The sequence below is a fragment of the Podarcis bocagei genome, assembly GCF_964188305.1.
Source record: "Podarcis bocagei genome assembly, chromosome: 14".
Classification (NCBI taxonomy): Eukaryota; Metazoa; Chordata; class Lepidosauria; order Squamata; family Lacertidae; genus Podarcis; species Podarcis bocagei.
In genome coordinates, this window is record NC_138139.1 from 32,285,193 (window position 1) to 32,305,876 (window position 20,684).

At 45.1% G+C, this 20,684-nt stretch overlaps 1 protein-coding gene across 1 annotated transcript in view; it reads left to right on the forward strand.

Moving 5' to 3' along the window:
* Nucleotides 1-20,684, forward strand: part of PKD1 (polycystin 1, transient receptor potential channel interacting) — a 120,188-nt gene that overhangs the window by 30,370 nt on the left and 69,134 nt on the right. Inside the window, 4 exon segments of the mRNA XM_081170802.1 lie at nucleotides 14,679-14,750; nucleotides 16,742-16,813; nucleotides 17,629-17,798; nucleotides 18,905-19,573. Coding sequence (XP_081026928.1) covers nucleotides 14,679-14,750; nucleotides 16,742-16,813; nucleotides 17,629-17,798; nucleotides 18,905-19,573 — 983 coding nt within the window.

Below are 20,684 nucleotides of genomic sequence, written 5' to 3' on the forward strand. Positions count from 1 at the left end.
ACAGTGAAGTTGCCTGCCTGATATCAATAGACAGGGAGTTCCAAAGGGTAGAAGCTGCCACACAGAAAAATCAAGTTCTTACAAATGCAGAGCTAGTATTATCTGGTACCTGTAACAGTTTAGCAGGTTGAAGCGACTGCGAGGGTATATTTGGAGTAAGGTGATGCCGCAACTGGTCCCAAGTTGTTAAGGGCTCAAACTTGGACTTGGCTCAGTATCAAATTGGCAACCAGTGCAGATCTTTGTTTTTGTTTTTTAAGTTTTTGTTTATACTTTTCAAGTGTATACATTTCATTAATTTTACAATCAATTTGACATTTCAAAATTTGACTTCCTTCTCCCTCTTTCTGCTGTTCCTTAAGTTTATTTTTTAATGTCTTCTGCATATCCAAATTCATTTGACTTGCTCATTTAATTATCTACTGTAAATATATACTCTTATAAAACTGCAGGCTCTTACAACAATCCTGCTAATGTTTTTATCTGTTTACAATTTATCTGTAAATATTCAACTTACCGGAAGAATAAGAAATCAAGATAACAAACTGTTTATAAAGGAATGGAAATGGTTTAACCAGTGCCAATCTTTGAGCAGGAGTGTTGCATGTTGACAGGCTCCCCACTCCTATTTATTCATTTATGATATTTATATACTACTTAATTATTCACATTTCAAAGAGGGTGTGGAGCAACAATAGAACAATAATCTTGGCTCTTGTTTGAAAAGGCAAAGCCAGGTTCTAGCACTCACGGCTACAGAGATCCTTTTGTGGGCAAAGACACAGTGAGCCAGTGAGAGCCCTTGGAGGAAGGGGTTCAATACCTTGACCTGGCCCCTTGTAATAAGGAGAAGCAGGATAAATTATGCCAAATGGCTTCTGAACGACACCTGCAAATATGCAGAGCTTCTGAAGATCATAGCCACCAGCTTTTCTTCACAAAGAAAATGAACTGACTGAGTGTAGAATTTTTCTTTTTCTGGAAGGTGGGGGTAGAGAGGAAATCACATTAGGCGGGGGGGGGGGGAGAGAATAATTCCAGTGAGTTTACAAATCTACGTAATTTGCATTTCCGGGGGGGGGGGGATATGCAGCCATCCTTTCCAATGTGCACTTTGTGCCCCCTACCCTATGAAAAGCATTATTCAAAACAACGGTTTGTAGCACTCACTAAGCAAGGTAATAAGGCAATAAAATTCAAATCTGCAACAATGAATCCCAATTTTCTTGAGGGTGGGGGACCACTGGTTTAAATACATAAGTGTGTCGCAGTATATAATTATTTAATGTTTAAGAATTATTCATATGGTTTCCTTCACGGAGCTCAAGGCAGCATACTCTGCCCTCCCCATTTAATCCTCACAACCACCCTGTGGGGTAGGCTAGGCTGTTAGATGGCAACTGGCGCAAGGTCACCCACTGAGCTTTGTGGCTGAGTGGGGACCCTGTTCTCCCAGGCCTTTGTCCAGCCTATCTCAAGACGTTCGGGTATAAATATATTAGTTGTTGTTGTTGTTGTTGTTGTTGTTGTTGTTACAGCTCCCATCATCCCTAGCTGTCAGAACTGCTAACCATTCAGAATGGCAGCGCCACATCAGAGGCAGTACAGTGGTACCTCGGGTTAAGTACTTAATTCGTTCTGGAGGTCCGTTCTTAACCTGAAACTGTTCCTAACCTGAAGCACCACTTCAGCTAATGGGGCCTCCCACTGCTGCCGCCGTGCCGCCGGAGCACGATTTCTGTTCTCATCCTGAAGCAAAGTTCTTAACCCGAGATACTATTTCTGGGTTAGCGAGTCTGTAACCTGAAGCGTATGTAACCTGAAGCATATGTAACCCGAGGTACCACTGTACTGCCAGTTCCTTGGAAGCACAGCTGTGGTGTGAGTGCCATAGCATAACTATGGTGTCATGGTTCCATCTCATTCGGCCCTCAGAAGCCCACTTCTCTGAAGCGTGAAATGATGCCCTGGTTAACCGCAGAGGGCCGGCCAGCCTGCCTCCTCTTTCTTTCCCTTTCTGCTGTGCCCACCGTCTCGCAGGAGAGGCTCTCAGCCCTGTCAACAAGGCCTCCTTCGCAATTCTGCACTTGGAGGCGGTGGGTGGGTCGGCGAAAGGAGGCCATTCTGTAATCTGGAGGGGGACAGAAACGTTACATAACGCCTCTTCTTCTCCCCACCACCTCCTCTCTCTCCTCCCCCCCCCCCATCCAAAGACATATTCTAATGATTAATTTGAGGCCCTGGCAGCCGCCTCCCTTGGAATAATATTTTAAACATGACTTTTCCGTTCCCTCCTGCCAGCCCTCGTTACTGTGCGCTATGGCGGCTGTAAAATTTCACTTCAAGGATGGGTTTCACTCCCGTTACAAAATGTGTCTGGAATGTGCAGATGTTTCCTTTGGAGAGCGGGGGAGCCAATCCGCTCGAGCACAGCAGCCCTGCTGGGATGGCGTGGGGAACGACGCAACCACGTGCACTGGACGGCCTTGGGTTTACAGGATCACAAACAAACCAGGGGGGAGAAGGGGGAAATAGGGGAGGGGACGCCCACCTCACGTGCCCAGGGCCTGCTCTGCAAATGGCCTGCAAAAGCTCTTTCGATATCTGCAACCCTCTCCCTTGTCTCTTATCTCCCTGCACCCTTGGGGTAACAGAGGCAGGCGCATTGGGGCGGCCTCAGGGAAGGACACCCCCCTTTCCCAGCCGCTCGCCGGCTGTTAACGATTGGTAATGCGGTTAGACTTTTACGCAGTGAGATACATAATTCCTTTAAGGGGAAAAGATTAAAAGGACAGATTTGCCTCTCTTGAAGGTGCTGGAGAACAGCTGGCCAGGATCAGGAGGAGGTAGACATTGCAAAAATGAGTTTAGACAAGCAGAGGAAGGTTTTGTCTAGAGCTTGTGTACACTACACAACATGTACTTAAAGCGCCCGCCCACCCGGAATCCTGGGAACTGTAGTTTACTGAGAACTGTAGCTCCCAGGGTTCTGGGTGGGTGATAATAATAATAATAATTTTTATTTATACCCCGCCCTCCCCAGCCAAGGCCAGGCTCAGGGCGGCTAACAAGCAATAATAAAAACAATAAAATAGGCTCTTTAAATATATGTTGTGTACACAGCCTTAGGCCATATTCAAGCTTGTTTTCAGCTGTTCCAGAGGATACGACCCAAACCAATGGATTCAAATGACAAGAAAGGATATTCTGACCAAAACATTAGGAATAGCTTTCTGAAGGTAAGAGCTGTTCAACATTGGAATTGATTACCTTGGAAGATGCTGGACTCTGCTTCTTTGGAGGCATTCCAAGAGAGGTTGGGTGGCCATCTGATGGGGATTCTTTAGCTGTGATTCCTGCATTACAGCGGTCCAGACTCTGCCACGTATTAAGGCGAGTGGCTTAGGTACCAGGACAGGTGGTTTTCTTTTGCACAGAAGAGGCGTCCAATTTCTATTCTGTCACTTACTAATTCCTTTTCCCTGGTCAGATTCCCAGTTCTTTGGACGAAAGGGCAGATGGATTGTTCTGGCCTTTAGAACATCGCCACATGTGGGATTTGTGAAGATGCACCATTTATTCCCTTCTGACTAACTGACAAAATGAATGATGCTCCCTTCTCCATCATCCTTTGTTATTTGCTGCAGCTGGGCAGTGCAGGTTGGTGGTGGAGGAGGCAGTCAGACACCCCAGAGGAAGAGAGTGATCTCGTAGCTTCCGCTTCCCAGGTGGCTCATCCTGAGCAAAGTATTCATTGTCTCACACAGGTCTCTTAACTTTAGGTGAGTGACCTGCCATTGCATTCTGAGCCACCAAGTAGAACCTTATGCACTTCGTTGCCGCTTTGGTCTGCTCTGGAATCCTAATAAAGCCGCACTGTTTTGCTTCTGAAGAGCATTCTTTGAAATTGATCTGTTGATCAGCATCTGGATAGCTCAGTTGATTAGAGTGTGGTGCTGATAGCACCACGGTTACAGGTTTGATCCCCATATGGGACAGCTGGATATGAGGTTGAACTAGATGATCCTCAGAGTCCCTTCCAACTCTATGATTTCAGCAGTTCTATGACTGCTAACAGCATCTTAAAAAACAGAGACATCACCTTGCTGACAAAGGTCCGTATAGTTAAAGCTATCATTTTCCCAGTAGTGATGTATGGAAGTGAGAGCTGGACCAGAAAGAAGGCTGATCGCCGAAGAGTTGATGCTTTTGAATTATGGTGCTGGAGGAGACTCTTGAGAGTCCCATGGACTGCAAGAAGATCAAACCTATCCATTCTAAAGGAAATTAGCCCTGAGTACTCAATGAAAGGACAGATAGTGAAGCTGAGGCTCCAATACTTTGGCCACCTCATGAGAAGAGAAGACTCCCTGGAAAAGACCCTGATGTTGGGAAAGATTGAGGGCACAAGGAGAAGGGGACGACAGAGGACAAGATGGTTGGACAGTGTTCTCGAAGCTACCAGCATGAGTTTGACCAAACTGCGGGAGACAGTGGAAGACAGGAGTGCCTGGCGTGCTCTGGTCCATGGGGTCACAAAGAGTCGGACACGACTAAACGACTAAACAACAACAACTGCTAAAGAGGGAGATCAATACATTTTTTTAAAGCAGTTCTTGTTTTGTAAGGCTTAGCTTCTGGGTCCCAGCCCCACACTGCACCAAGGCTTTTAATTAAAAAGATGTAAGAGGAAATTACCTTAAAACACTCTTCCTTCCAGTCTCTACAGAAGGAGATTTCCTCTGGGCAGGGAAGGACCATAGCTCATTGGTAAAGCATCTACTTTGTGTGCAGAAGGTCTGAGGCTCAGTCCTTAGTGGCATTTCCAGGTAAGGCTAGGAGGGACCCCTGTCTGAAACTCTAGAGAGCAGCTACCAGTCAGTGTAGACACTACTGAGCTAGATGGACCAATGGTCTGGCAATATTAAGACAGCTTCTTATGTTCCAATGTCTGGGGAACCTTTGACCTGCCAGATGTTGCTGAACTACAACTCCCATTTGATTTCAAGGAGGCTGATCTGCAGTTTATCCTGTTGGTTCTTCTCCTTCTGTTTTGGCCAAGGAAGGCCATTTTCCAGCATGTACTTAGATGCTGACCTGAAACTTTTCTGAGGCCTGAAAGTTGCTGATGGGAGCATTTGTCCGCTACGTTCAGCTGATACTGAGAAAGCAAACAGCGAACTTTCAGTGTATAGTTTTCTCTAGGGGATCCCTTCCAGCTTCCAAAATCCATCATCCTTCTAAAATTAACCTCCTTTGCATCATGACTAAATATAATAAACCTGGCTGAGAGGCAGAAGAGTTAGGCAGAATCTGGACCACAGGATGGAGACTGGGGGGGAGTCTCCCTGTGGTGATTTTGTTCCCTTCTTTATTCCAAATGGTCAAAGAAGCTTCCCCCACCCTGATTTCCTTTCCAATAGTGGGCTTTGGAAGATGACTTCCACAATGTTTTCAGACTGCTGCAGAAGGAGCACATGCAAATTGGCACTCTGGGTTTAGATTTGTGGCTCGAGAGGCAGGAAGCTGCAGGGTTTAATTTTCACCAAGACACTCGATAGCCTCAAGCAAGCCACTATTATAGGTGCTCAGTAGCAGAGCATCTGCTTTGCATGCCAAATGTCTCCGGTTCAGTCCCTGGTATCTCCAGGTAGGGCTAGGAAAAGGCTCCCTGTCTAAAACCCTGGAGACCTACAGCCAGCCAGTGTCAACATTACAGAGCAAGATGGACCAAGGACCTGACTCAGTGTAAGTGAGCTTCCTATATCCTTCCTGTCACCAATACCTTTTCAAATGGCTTTGTTTGCCACAACTGAGAATGCAACAACCACACAGCACATCATAGGTGTGCTGCAAATTTGGAGTCTTCTAGTCTCTGGAGAGAAAATCCAGAGGTTTCTGACGGTCCTGAAACAACATTAGACATTTGTTTGTTTGTTTCATAAAATTTATACAATGCTTGAGCGTTTTTTTTAAAAAAGGAACCTTGCAAAACTGTTTACAAAGAGAATACAACAATAAATCTATCAGTAAAAGCAGTTAAAATAACTATTGAAAACATTTTTTAAAAAATCTGCAATAAATTAGAAACATATTAAAACATTCTACATGGGCCTAAACAAAAATGTTTTTAGCAGGCACTGAAAAGAGTACAGTGAAGGCACCTTGCCTGATGCCCATAGGCAGGGATTTCCAAAGCTGCTGCCACACTAAAAGATAGATGACCCCTAGATCAGTATTTTCCACTGTAGTGTCCTGGCAAATTCAAAAGTGCAGGGTCCCTTCATGATTGTCCCAGCCATGCTTCCTCACAGCCTTTGGAGATTATTCAAAGATTATTAGTATTGTATAATTATAATATTAGTGTATAATCAGGGATGCATTGCAATGATCAATTCAGATCTCCCATGTGTTGACTTTGCATGTGTTGACTTCTCATGTACATGGGCAAATTATTTGGAGTGCTCTGATATCTTATTTCAGAGTGACTTGAAATAAGAGTGGCTTAATTTATTATTTGTACCCCTCCCATCTGGCTGGGTTTCCCCAGCCACTCTGGGCAGCTTCCAACAAAGATTAAAAATACATTAAAATGTCACACATTAAAAACTTCCCTAAACAGGGCTGCCTTCAGATGTATTCTAAATGTCAGGCAGTTGTTTATCTCTTTGACATCTGATGGGAGGGTGTTCCAAGGGTGGGTGCCACTACCGAGAAGGCCCTCTGCCTGGTTCCCTGTAGCTTTGCTTCTCACAGTGAGGGAACCGCCAGAAGGTCCTTGGCACTGGACTTCAGTGTCCGGGCAGAACGATGGGGGTGGAGATACTCCTTCAGGTATACTGGGCCGAGGCCGTTTAGGGCTTTAAAGGTCAGCACCAACACTTTGAATTGTGCGTGCCTGGAGTTGTTCGGCAACCACCCACTCAATCACCTTGTCCAAGAATGGAAGATTTGAGACTGGACGATAGTTGGCTATACTGGCCAGGTCTGAAGATGTTTTTTTAAGAAGCGGTTTAATGACTGAGTCCTTCAGTGGGTCTGAGAATGCTCCCTCACAGAGGGAAGCATTCAGCACCCTGCAGAGCCTATTGCCCAGCCCTTCCTGGCTTGCTTTTATTAGCCAGGATGGGCAAGGATCAAGGAGACATGTGGTTGGTTTCACGCGTCCAAACAGCCTGTCCACATCCTCAGGGGTAATGGATTGAAAAAGTTCCCTTTCATGTTAACTGGGAGGCTCTAGGACACTAGAGACAGGGACTCTGCAGGGCCCTGCTGCAGAAATAGTAATGGGTCTTTGTCCCCCCATGACCCCAGACTACTGCACTACTGGTACCCCATTTGCAGTTTCTCTACTCCTGTCCTGGTTTGCAACTGTGCTTCTTCTAAACTTGCACCATCTGCTGCAGCGAATCGCTGCCTATTTCCTCCTGCCTGAATCCGGGCAGATGCCTTTCCTTGATGGTTTTCCCATTACGGCTCTGGCTGGATGCCGTTTGCCAGAGGTCCAGGATAGGAGGAATCTGAAGCCAGTCTCTTTTTCTTCTTCTTTCCCCCTTCCCCCTCATTTTTTATTTCTTTTCCCGGAGAAACAAAGGCAGAGCGGGCCTACGGATGACATAATGGGAACATGACATCACACTTGGCAAAGGAACAGTTGCCTGTTTCACATGATGTGTTCTTTGGACGGGTCTCAACAGCAGCCCCTTGTGCCACCCCAGAGGAGGTGCATGCATGATGCAGATTACATCAAAGGCAAGGCCATGCGTTGCACCTTCAGTGCGCAGCAGGCGCAGGGGCTTGCTACTTTGCTGTTGTCATGCCTGGAGTTTGCATCTGCACTGGGATCCCTCTGCTCCATCCAGAGGGGAGTGATACAGTGGCAAAGCCTGTCCTCTCCACGTTCCATTCAAGGCATTAGCAGTCAGAGAATGGTATAAAATCAAAGAATTGTAGATAAGATAAGATAAGATAAGATAAAACTTTATTTGCATTAGCCAATGGCCATAGCTACAATAAGGGACGCGGGTGGCGCTGTGGGTTAAACCACAGAGCCTAGGGCTTGCTGGTCAGAAGGTCGGCGGTTTGAATCCCTGCGATGGGGTGAGCTCCCGTTTCTTGGTCCCTGCTCCTGCCAAGCTAGCAGTTCAAAAGCACGTCAAAGTGCAAGTAGATAAATAGGTACCGCTCCAGCGGGAAGGTAAAAGGCATTTCCGTGCGCTGCTCTGGTTTGCCAGAAGCAGCTTAGTCATGCTGGCCACATGACCCAGAAGCTGTACGCCGGCTCCCTCGGCCAGTAAAGCGAGATAAGCGCCGCAACCCCAGAGTCGGTCACGACTGGACCTAGTGGTCAGGGGTCCCTTTACCTTTAACTATAGCTACAGTAAAACATCACAGTATACACAGAAAAGGAAATCTGATATAAGAACACAATTTAAAGTTCTGAATCAGCCGTCAGTTAGTGGCCCTTATTCTGATTGCCCCTGCTATGAACCTAGCAACCTTTGCTGTTATCTGCTCATTTTGATCTGATAGAAGAAAGGACATTGTGGCAGTGGTTGAGCGCCCTGGGATGGTTAGTACGAGTGGGGTGATGCTCTCGTTCCTCAAGTCTTTGTAGAGAGTACAAGACAGGAGGACGTGTGCCGCTGTTTCGGTGCTACCATCTCCACAGGGGCAAAGACATTTCTCAGGCGGGATCTTTTGGAATCGACCCTCAAGTACCGCAGATGGCAAAACATCCAGTCTTGCAAGTGTAAAATCATGTCTGTATTTTGGGATAATAAGTTTGTGCAGATATGGGGCCAGAGAGTCAAAATGGAGAGGTGGAAAATGAACATACCAGGGGCAGAATTTCCTTATAGTGGCCAGGTTGTTCTGATGCTCAATATCTATTAGACGTTGACCAATTAGACTGTTTGCTTTAGTAGGACCCATAGTGAGTAGGTGTTGTGGGGGTAGGCCACAAGAGTTGTAGTGTTGGAAGGGACTCAACTCCCAATTTCCAGTAATTTCCAAATCATGTGCTGTGATGCCACAGAAGTGTTCGTGGGCCTTGAGAAATAAATAAATGCAAGAGCTGCCATGTTTCTCCTTGGCAACTGGGTGCTGTGGGCTCTCGGGAGCCTATTGTCATTTCATTCATTTATTTTAAAGGGGTTGACACTCCTCTGGGGTGTTAGGGGAGGGTTGTTACCTCTGGTGGAGGACACATGCTCCTTCTGGGGTAGTTTGTCCACCTTTGGTCCGGTGCCCCCCTGCACTTAGCTCCGAGCTGTGGCTCCTAGAAGCTGTCAGCATGTGATAGCCGCCACATCCCAGGAAACGGCTTTGACTGGCAGGCTAAACCAGGTGAGGGTAGCTGATGAGTCTCATACCCTCAGTGTGGTGGGGGCTTTCTCTGCATGCGAAGATAGGCTCCAGCAGATTGAGCAGACGAGACCAATAGTGGGTCCAGCCGTCAAGAAGGCAGTTTTTGCACATGCTGTAGAGGAAGTGAGGGGCAGATGGGGCTCATCAACCTGGAAAAGAAGCCCATCTGGGAGAAGGAAAACACTGGTCCTAAACCCCAGCAGCGTTGCAGGGTATCTTCAGGAGAAGAAAGGGCTAAGGAGTAAACCCTACACAAATCTGGAGTGGAGTCCCTAAGCTGGTGCCAAATGTATTGCTCTGCTGTTCTTCAGACCACATCAGCTAGACCGGGGGGGGGGGTGTGTCCTTGTCATATGGGTAGCCCAAAACCTCCATACACACTGCCCAAGCTTGGGCCTCGGGGAGGTCACTTCAGTGCTGCTAACGCAGAAAACAACAACGCAGAAGGCAGCAGTAATGACTTACCAGTCTCTGCAGCCACAGCAGGCGGTGTGATTCTCCAGCGATTTGACCACCTCCGGAGGCACACTCCATTGTCTCATTGCAACATACGTGTGTGTGTTTTGCATACAACAATGCACATGTTGGAGAGAAATGCTCTCAAAAAGCCTAATGGATTTTTGTGTGTTCTTTTTTTTAAAAAAAAAAGCAATCTTGTGCAGAAATGGAACGGAAGCAAATTTAAGACTGGAAAAATGAGAAACTGAAATGGACAGATTTTGCCCATCACTCAGGGGGCTCGTGGTGATGGTGGTGGTATTTGAAACCGGAGAACAATTTTGCTGTTTAGTTAAGAGTAGCAACTGAAATGGCAAACCTCCAGTATTGCACTCACATGACTCTAGGGGGCTGCTGAGCGGCTGGGGGCGGGGGCGGCATTTGGCCTCCAGTATATTCTAATGTGACAGCTTCATGATAACAGCTCTTTGAGGCTGGGAGGTAGCAGAGCAGCAGCGCAGAAAGGAATGAGAAGGCAGCCGTCACAAGGAAAACAACTCTGCCGCAGCTTAAACGAGGGCCCGTCAGAAAAAGCACTTTTGAAATGCGGGGGGGGGGGGGCAGAATGGCAGGACCAGTTGCTCCCCCCCACACACATTAAAAAGAAAGCCCTCCTTCCCCATTGAAAGCTAGCATCTCAGGGAGACTAGCTTTTCCCCTGAGCTGCTCTTCCACATGCAGGGAAGTTTTGTTTTGCTTTTAAAACCAAATATGGGAGACCTGCTTGCCCCCACAAACCTAAGTTAGTAATTTGTGGCTTAAGAGGAAAAGGAGTAAGGGGAAACAGCCAATTTTCTAAATATCCCACCTTAAACCTCTTTCTGGCCTGATGCAGCCAGGTGTGTGGTCATTGACAAGGATTAACTCAGGCTGGATTTAGACACATCAAAGAAGTGTTTCAGTTAAACAAGTTCAAACTTTGTATGAGAAATCGGGTTAGCAAAAACGGAACTCCACAGCACCATCTGGTGTCACAGTGTTAGAATGCATAAACAATGTATATAAAGCGATTTTTCTTTGTCAAGGTAACTGAGTCTTCAGCCTTCCCCATCTTGGTGTCCTCCAGATGTCTTGGACTACAGCTGCCATCAGCCCCAGCTATAAAAACTCTGCTGTGCTGGTTGGGACTGATGGGAGCTGTAGTTCAAAGACATATGGAGGGTGCTAGGTTCAGGAAGTCCGTTTTGTCTCAATAGTTGCTTTCAACAACCCTGTAACAGGCCAGAGTTCCAGCATTTCTCAAATAGAAGTAGGTTGCCTAATTTTAATTTCCCCTCCTCCGTTTTAATTTAACTTAATATTGAGTGTGTTTGAAGAATAGGTAAGCAATTGTGTTCCTTATCCAGAGAGGCAACACCTGCAGTTTAAGCGAGGATTTATGAGGTCTTTGCTCCAGAGCTTCTTTCTGGAGTTGGGCTGGAGCCTGTGTCAAATAATAACAGAGAAGAGAGTGCCTTTGAACATGTGCAGAATCCCTTTGTTCCTGCATGGCTCTTCAACTGTTTTCTGACTGTTCCTTTTAGTTGTTTGCTGCCTTCGATTAGTAAAAAAGTTAAATTGGTACCTCACCTTTATATTTAAATGAATGCTTTAAAAATCTGTGCTAAGACAAAAGGGCTGTCAGTTGGTTCTGAGCTTCAGCGCATCTTATTTTTAAAAACCAAGCACTCTTTGACAAACAAACGGGCAGAATGACGTTTTGCAAAAGAAGCCTTTGCAGAATCTGAATTTTCACTGCACATCGTTTGGGTATTTGGGACAGAAGGTGGAAAACCCTCCTAAGCAGTTTGGGACTAGATGTACGCAGCGAAGAGCCAAGGAAAATGGTGTTTGAGCTATAAAAACAACTGCGTCCGTACCAAGTGGAGAGGGGCCAGCCAGTCTTGAGCGGAGCTGCTGTGGTATTGATCCTTCAGAGCAAATCTGGTGTTCTTGGTCTCCAGCCTTGTGAGTGGGAGTAGGCAGAAATGATCCTCAGTGTCAAATGAGAAGAGCTCCTTTACGGGTGCCAAGGATTTTGCACGGTTGCGCCTGAGCACTCTGCCATCAGGAAATGAGGGCGGGGGGGGGGGCTGCAAGCATCTTTGTGAGCTTTAATTTGCATGCATTAAATTAAAGAGTTTTGTAAAATGTATGTGTTGGCAGTTCTCTTTTTAATGTGCTGTTAAGCTGAAGGCAAAAAAATGAAAGAAAATGAAGAGGGAACAAAGGAAAGGAAATACACCCCTTTCCCAAACCTTTCAAAGAAGACGTCAAATCCATTGAATATTTCATACCTATCCTGCCTGCATCTTAGCTAAAAAGTCTCTTTTGAAAGACTTCATTTATCCCAAAGTTATAACTTGACTTCAGAGGAGGATAATAATAATAATAATAATACTTTCAGTTTTATTTTTTTATCGTCGTCTTCTAGCTTGGGGAGGAGGGGGAATTGCGTTTGGGAACTGTGGTTTGGCCAGCTGAAAAAATCCCTTTTCAAACAAATCCTGTTTTGTTTTAGCCACTTGATTGGGTTTAAATTAAGTCTGAAATGAAAGCTGGGATTTTTGAAAAGGCCCTCCAAACCCTTCCTAGCCTGTTGCTAGCGAATTCTCCCACAGTCACTGGAAGAGTAGGTCAGATGTCACAGAATGTTCCCGAGATTCTGTCTGGTCTGGGTGGGTGAGGAATGTGTCACACAAGCAGAATATTGACAGATACTGGTGGTGTGAGAAAAGTTAAGAGGTCAATGGTGTTGGGAAGAGCTCATCCCTGTTCTAAGCACCCATAAGAGCCAGTGTGCTTCATTGGAGGAAATGGAATGAAGAGGAAATGGTGTGATCCAAACAGACAGTTTCTATCCTACCGTATACAGTGGTGCCTTGCAAGACGAAAAGAATCCGTTCTGTGATTCTCTTCGTCTAGCGGTTTTTTCGTCTTGCGAAGCAAGCCCATTGACGGATTAGCGCTATTAGCGGCTTTTAGCGGCTTATCTGCTGATCGGATCAGCTGATAAGCAGCTTAGCGGCTTAGAAAAGGGGGGAGGGAAAGGGAAAAAAACCAGCAGGAACTCGCAAGACATTGTCGTTTTGCGAAGAACCTCCAAAACGGAAAACTCTTTCGTCTAGCGAGTTTTCCGTCTTGCGAGGCATTCGTCTTGCGGGGCACCACTGTAGTTTTAAAGCTGAGCACCAGCACCTTGAATTGAGTTCCAAAGCAAATGAGTACCTAATACTTCGGTTTTAGAATTAATGCAATGTAATTGCACCTGGGCCTCAGTTGCAGCCTCACAATCAATATATTGCAGTAAACCAGCTGAGAAGTTGCCAGAACATGCCTCAGTTCTCCCATTGATAGCTAAGGCAAGAGATCCAGAAGGGGAGCTGCTCAAGGGGGGGGGTGCTCTCTCTCTCTCTATATATATATGCGTTTTTTCTCGTTTTGGAACAAGACACATATCTCAGATTTTACAGAGGAGGGAAGAGAGGAACAGGAAGCGCAAAGTCTCATTTTTGCATCCAGAATGGGACTTTGCATCACCTCCAGGTATGAAAGTTCCCATTTGGATGTGACAGGGAAGGTTAGAAAAAGAGTGTGACCAGAGGTTCCCCTTCATGTCAACTGTAACATCTGTGTTAAATCTTAAAAGTGCTTGCTCCAGATTCATTACAGTGGTACCTTGGGTTAAGTACTTAATTCGTTCCGGAGGTCCGTTCTTAACCTGAAATTGTTCCTAACCTGAAGCACCACTTTAGCTAATGGGGCCTCCCGCTGACGCTGCGCCGCCGGAGCACAATTTCTGTCCTCATCCTGAAGCAAAGTTCTTAACCCGAGGTACTATTTCTGGGTTAGCGGAGTCTGTAACCTGAAGCGTATGTAACCCGAGGTACCACTGTATTCACCTGGGTATAACGTTACATGGATTTTAAAATGGATTTTGATTTGCAAAATGGTTTGAACAACCCAAGAATACACATACAATATCTGAGCTTGATTTTTATTTTTATCTCAACTTTCGCAATGATTATGCATGCTAAAACACGGGAAGGAAAACAGTAAGCCAGGTTAAAATGAGCGAATGGTGAAAATCTGGGAACAAATGTCAATTCTTAAATTCAAAATTACACTAAAGAATCAGGGGGTTATAGAGGAGAATTGGAAGGGTGGAGATTAGTAGGGCAATATATATTTAAGAAAGGAGTTGGAATAACCGCAGATGGAGGAGATTCATGTTATCACATTTAATATTTAATTTAAAAATGAAAAATTTATAAGCAGACTTATGAAGTATAAAATATTTAATATTTATTGACGTTTTATAAGTGGCTATTTATATGAATATCATTGGTGAGTTCGTTTGATTTTATGCGCATGAATGCTTCTATCTAATATCTTTTAGTGACAAATGTTTTTAGCACATGAAGATTAATGAAAATAAACTTACTAAGGTTTACAATTTTTTAAATAAAATGTACTACATTCTTAATGCAATACATTTTTTAAAACAGCAAAAATTGGTCCTTTGCCAATTCCACCTGAATGTATTTTACTGTTGAAATATTTTGGGCTATTTTTGTTCATATATGGCCTCATTTTCCTACAATGGATAATCCAGCTTTAGGAATTGTGAGTGGCTTATAGCTGAAAGGTGTTGTCTTTGGCTAAGCGGATCCCTCTGTTTTCACATGCCAAAAAACAGCTTTTTGTCTCAGTCTGGAATGAAGTGGGGAGACAGACAAGCACTTTTGAAGCCAGGATGATGGAACAAAGACAAAATAAAATGTGAACGATAACAAGCTCTATTCTCATTCTCTCTCTCTCTCTCTCTCTAGGAATCTTTCCAGTAACAAGATCAGTGTTTTAAACGTCGAGGCATTTGCACAGCTGACTTCCCTGACAAAATTGTGAGTGTCTTGTTACATCCTTTAAAATCTTGCAGCATTTAAATTTGCCTTCCCTTTTTTGGTATTTGGCAAGCCTCCTGTCACCCAGGCCTGTGTGTATTCTGTGATCCCACCGTTGACACCCTGCAAGTAGGAAAGGTGGGACTGAGCAGGGATTAAGTTCACATTTAAAGGCGAACATGTTTAATTGGCACATTCCAACACAATAAGTGAACCAAAACATAGCCGCCCTTCAAAATTTGACTTCTCCGAACGTTGCAATGTCAGCCAAGTGATGTGCACAAAAATGTGTGCAGAAAAACCCACACGTTATTGAAAATAAGTTACGAAAAGGAATTATAGTAGGGGAAATCATTTTGCAAAAATGTGACATCAGGTGCATGCAAAAATATGTGTATTAGGAAGAAATTCACAGAAAGACGATAATTTTCACGAGGGTTGAAAAAAAATCACCAACTGATCTGGAAATGTGAAGATATGAATTTAAGACTGGAGAAATGAGAAACTGATGGAACAAGAACTGACAGATTTGCCCATCCCTAGGAGTGAGCGAGTGCTGCATTCATTGTGTGCGGAATCCCTGCTTTAATTTTTAAAAGAAATCTCTAAATGCTGTGACATTGAGGTCAAAAGTGTAGGGACACTTTGAGCTAAGATCAGGGGAGGGGAACGTGGTTCATGTTGTTCAGTGGCTATTCTGCAGGAGGAGGAGCTTGGCACCTTTGCATGATCTGTACAAAGCACAGATTTCATTCTTTTCTTAGTGAAGAATTTGCATCTCATTAATGCAGAATATTGACTTATTTTAGCATGGAGCAGAGCCTGAGGGCCACATTTCCTCGTGGGCAGCTGTCTTAGGGGCCAGATGCCAGTGATGAGCAGGACCAGAGGCAAAAGGGGGGGAAATACATTGTTAAAAACTCAGTTTTCGGTTAGATAACCGCATCACAAAATTCAAAGAAGAGCAAACTTTGAAGGATATCTGTGTTCTGTTTCGCATGTTGATTTGGGAAGCGCAAATGAATTTCTCTCTCACACAGCCCTGCATCCCTACCGCAGAATGAGGTTTTTAAAAAGCAAAATGGGCTGTGATTTGAGCCGCTCTGGTTCCCTGGTTTCCTCAGAACGTCGTTACCCTAGCAAGCCAAAGCCTTTGCCCTCTATTCATTGAACAATATTATCCTTCTTGAAAAGGGAAAAAGGAGAACAGTGTCGGAAGGGCTGTCAGCCCTAAGTGGTCGGTTGGGTGGACGGACATTTTTGGCGCATCTTGGGGCCTGTTGGCTCCTGGTGCAGGAAAGGAGAGGTGGTTTAAGGAGAAAGCCAACGTAGCCAATGACAATTAGCTGCAGTTTCATACTCAGGGTACCTTGGTCTGAAAAGACACCAAGGCTGGCATCCCACTCTGGGCTGAAAGCCAGTGTCAGCTCAGACAGAGACCAGCTCTAAGGGCTTATATGAAAAAGTGGGATTTAAGGTCCAAACAACATATGACATTAAACTTGCTTTTTAAAAGGCCTAATTAGTTCTCACCATTTTCTCTCTCCTGCCACTTTCCTTTCTCCCCTCGCCCACCAAAAAACCTCCAGAGGCTTTAACCATTTCCTTCCTGTGCCATATTCCTGCCACAAACCACCTGGAAAAAGGGAACTTGCCAGATGGTGGACCTGTGGCAGGAAAATGACATTGCAAGGAGTGTGGGAAAGTGTTATTAAAGTCCCTTCTCTCCATGTATCACATTCCTAATCCTTATTTTTTTCTGGAAATTAAGGAGGGTAGTGCTAAACATGCATCTCTAAAATATGACGTAACATGTAGTTTAAATCTATTTAGGCTGTTGCTAAATTAGCAAGGACTCTGGTTCCTTTCTCTCTTGTTTCATTCCAGCTGATATGGGGCAGGATGTGGGGGTCTGGGCAAGAAAACGAAGCCTTTTTGTTCTCAAGATAATACTCAAGATAATATTGTTCTTTGTCTCTCCCTGACTGCAGAGATATAAGCAACAACAAGATTTCTTCATTACAAGATGGAATATTTGATAATTTATTTAATTTAAGTGAAATGTAAGTCTGAGCATTCTAAACTTCCATATCTTTTCAAGAGAGTATTGTTTCTTTTTCTCCTTTTTCTGATGTAATAGTGCAGTGGGTTTATTGCATTTATAGTCCATATTTCATGCCCGCCCCTCAAGGAAGTCAAGGTGAAACTCATAGTTTTCTCCCTCACAATTTAATCCTCACAACAACCCTGTGAGGTAGGTCAGGCTGAGAGGCAGTGATTGGCCCAAGGTCACCTAGTGAGCTTCATGACTGAAAGGGGATTTGAACCCGGGTCTGACACCACTACAGCACTTCTAGTGTAGGGCTGCCATACGTCAACAGCTTTTGGTGGTTTCCTGGTTTTTTTGAAATATGGCAACGCTGTTCTAGTGCCACCTTTGCTGGCAGCAGCTGCAGGGACCCATGAAAGTTAATCTCTAAATTACACCCCCACATTTCCTTCCCACTAATCTTTGGTGTGTAGCATTGCAGAAAGTAGGTTCACAGCAGCAAAGAAATTTCCCATTGTTTCTTGAGCTCTGACATTTCTGAGGGCTTGCCATTAACGTGCCATAGCTTTTGACAGACTTTGTCATAATCCTTTGGAAACCTAATGGAGACATTGTGTTCTCTTCCTTAGGCCAGAGAAATCCTGCAGCAACCCATCCAATGTGAAATTGCAAGGCACTTATAAATTGGGGGGGGGGGGAGGAGGCGGGAATCCTGCATTCTGCTTTATAAGTAACAGCGGTTATTGGTAGGAATTTTTTTTTTTTAAAGGCTGGCTTTTGCTTCTCAGGAGAATGTGCCTTTCATCTCACTCCTCTGCCTGCTTTCAGAAACTTAAGCCTGAACCCGTTCCTTTGCGACTGCCGCCTCGCCTGGCTCCCCCGCTGGGTGGAAGAGAGAAGAGTGAAGGTTGCGCGTCGGTCGGAAACGAGATGCGCTCAGCCTCCTGAGGTGGCAAATGTCCCGCTCTTCAACGTGTCGTTCAGCGACGTTACTTGCGGTGAGGCTAGGACAGGAGATGCCGACATTTATTTGGGCCGATGGGCGCATTCAGAATGTTGAGTGAGCGCTGCCAGTCACAAAATGGCTGCTGTAGGGTGTGGCAGAAGGCAAAATGGCTTCGGGGGTTGGGGAAAGGAAAGAAAGAGACAGGGCCCACAATGTTGTGCAAGCGTGACTTATATCAGCCACCCCATCAATGGGGGGAAAGGCGCCTCTCCTCTGTTTGCTATGGATGGGAGGGTGGGCATTATAGTTGAAAGTTGTTTTTAATACTGTAACCCACACTGGGAATTTAGGATGAAAGCTGGGAAATAAATAAATAATGGTGGATTGATAAAGTCAGACCAATTCAAGGTTTTCTTTTTATAACGGGAGACGTAAGCATGTTGGTTCAAGAAAGGGAATGTACCAGTCTGGTATGCAAGTCTGGCCTGTCTCCGAAGGACGTTACAAAAATAGATGCCTTTTAGTCCCATTTTATGAAGTTCCATTGTGCTGCATTGAGATAAGAAAATCAGCTAATCAGGCCTCTTCCAGTTGTTTTTTTGTGGGTTTTTTTGAACCAGCAAAAGTGGGAATATTTACCATATAGGGAAGTGAGGATTGTGTATTTGTTTTACTTAGAAAATCCGTGGCGTTGTATTCAACTAACTTTTTATTCAGAGTCAACCCACTGAAATTAGTAGACCTAATTCACACCCATTATTTTCAATGGGTCTACCTAGGCTAGGACTGACATTAGCTGCAACCCATAAACTGCTTGCTCAGAAAGTAAATTTTAAAAATATATCCAAGCCATGTGCAAGATAGCGGGTGCCACAGAGACAGGGCAGCTCATCGTTGACAGTTCAGAGAATGTTCCAGCCAGGCAAAAGCAGCTGAGGAGGCTACAGATTGAGGCTGGTGAGGGGTGCATCTTAAGGCATGTCGCATGCAAGAGTTCTGAGGGCCTGATAGAGAATCCTGAAGGGCCGCATTGAGCCACCAGGCTGGAGGTTCCCTGCCTCTGGCCTAATGACTTGAGAACTATAATTTGGAATTCTGTATTTATGTGAGATCTCATTTGTTTTGTCCTCTCTCTCCACTCCTCCGCCATTTTTGCAGGAGCTGACTACATTGCCTGCCTGACAGACAACAACACAGGTGTGGCCGATTCCATTGTCCATTTCACCTCCACCCTCCCTCAGAACCTGACGGAAGAGACATGCGGTGCTTTTTGCTTTGCTGGAGGGCAGGACTACGCAGGCTTCAGCCATGAGGCGCACTGCCTGTGTGGCATCGCTCTCGAACCAAACTCTTCCTCGGACTGCTTGCCATTTTGTGACGTGCCTCCTGCCGGGCCTGTGTGTGGCGGCCCTGCCCTCGTTCCGAGTGTCTTCCCAGCACAGCTGCCCATTTCCTTGGTGGGGCCTGACGCTCCTTTTGCCCCTTACCAAGGGGTAGCTTTCAGCGTCTGGGCCCCAATTCCCATTGACACCTTTCGGTGGGACTTTGGGGACCACACAGGCCTTCTGAACACCACCAAGACAACTGCCCTTCACCAGTACACGTCGCCTGGGCAGTACAGCGTCACGGTTGCCATCTTTGTCGGTGGCCGGTTGACATCCGCACAAACCAACGTCACGGTGGTGGCAGCCCCAGAGGAGATAGAGCTTCAGTGTCCTCGTGTGGTGAAGACAAATGAAAGTTTGAGGTTGCAGATAAGGAATCGAGGGGGAACTGACCTGTCAGCTGTGTATAGCATCACAGCGCAGGAGAAAGAGCCCAGACAAAGTGAGTTGAATATTGTCCGATGAGGAGAGACAGAGCTGGCAACTTCACGTTGTTGTTGTTGTTGTTGTTCTCAATTTCTTGCGCACCCTTCATCACAAGATCCCAGGACAGGTTACAACAATGCAAATATACAGGGTATATATATCTGCGTAAGCCATACGTATAGCAGGTCACTGAAATTAATGGACATAACTAATTGAGGTGTATGAATTTCAGTAGTAGAACTTAGGCTGCATTCACTTTTAAAGTGCTATGATGCCATTTTAAACCGTCATGGCTTCTTCTCCCAAAGAATTCTGGGAGCTGCCGTTCATTAAGGGAGCTGAGGGTTGTAAGGAGGTCCAGATTCCCCTCACAGAGCTACAATTTTCAGAGTTCCCTGTGAAGAGGGATTGATTGTTAAACCACTCTGGGAATTGTAGCTCTGAGCAGGGAACAGAGAAACAGTGTTGTGCAGTGGTTAGAATGCTGGACTGGGGTTCAAATCCCCCCTCAGCCGTTCACTGGATGCCTTGAACCAGTCACTGTCTCTCAACCTCATCTATCTCGGGTTGTTGTGGGGATAAAATGGGGTGAGGGGGAACTATGTACACCACCTTGAGCTCCTTGGAAGGAAAGGTGGAATATAAATGTAATTAATAAATAGGGCCTCTTAACAACTCTTGGCACCCTTAACAAACTACAGCTCCAAAGAGTCTTTGGGGGAAGCCATGACGGTTTAAAGTGGTATACCACTTTAAATGTAGGCTGTGAATGTGGCCTTATAGTTAAATACAAGCTACAATACTTACTTACTTAACTTATTTATTAAATTTGTATACCGCCCTGTACTTGCAGTTCTCAGGATAAAATCAGAATATACAACCACAAAATACATAATAATAATAAAATAACCCCCCCAACAACCCAATAACATTTGTCTCCTGTAGAATATGGACTATATCATGAAATTACACCCTTTCCAATCATATTCTAGCTACTAGATCACCTGGGGTGCTAAAAAAGCTTATTATATAGAAGTGAATTGGATAAATTCCAAGTCAATTTATATTTGGGGTGACAGGATATTATGGAGACATTTGTTGTATATTACAGAGCAGCCCAGCAAACC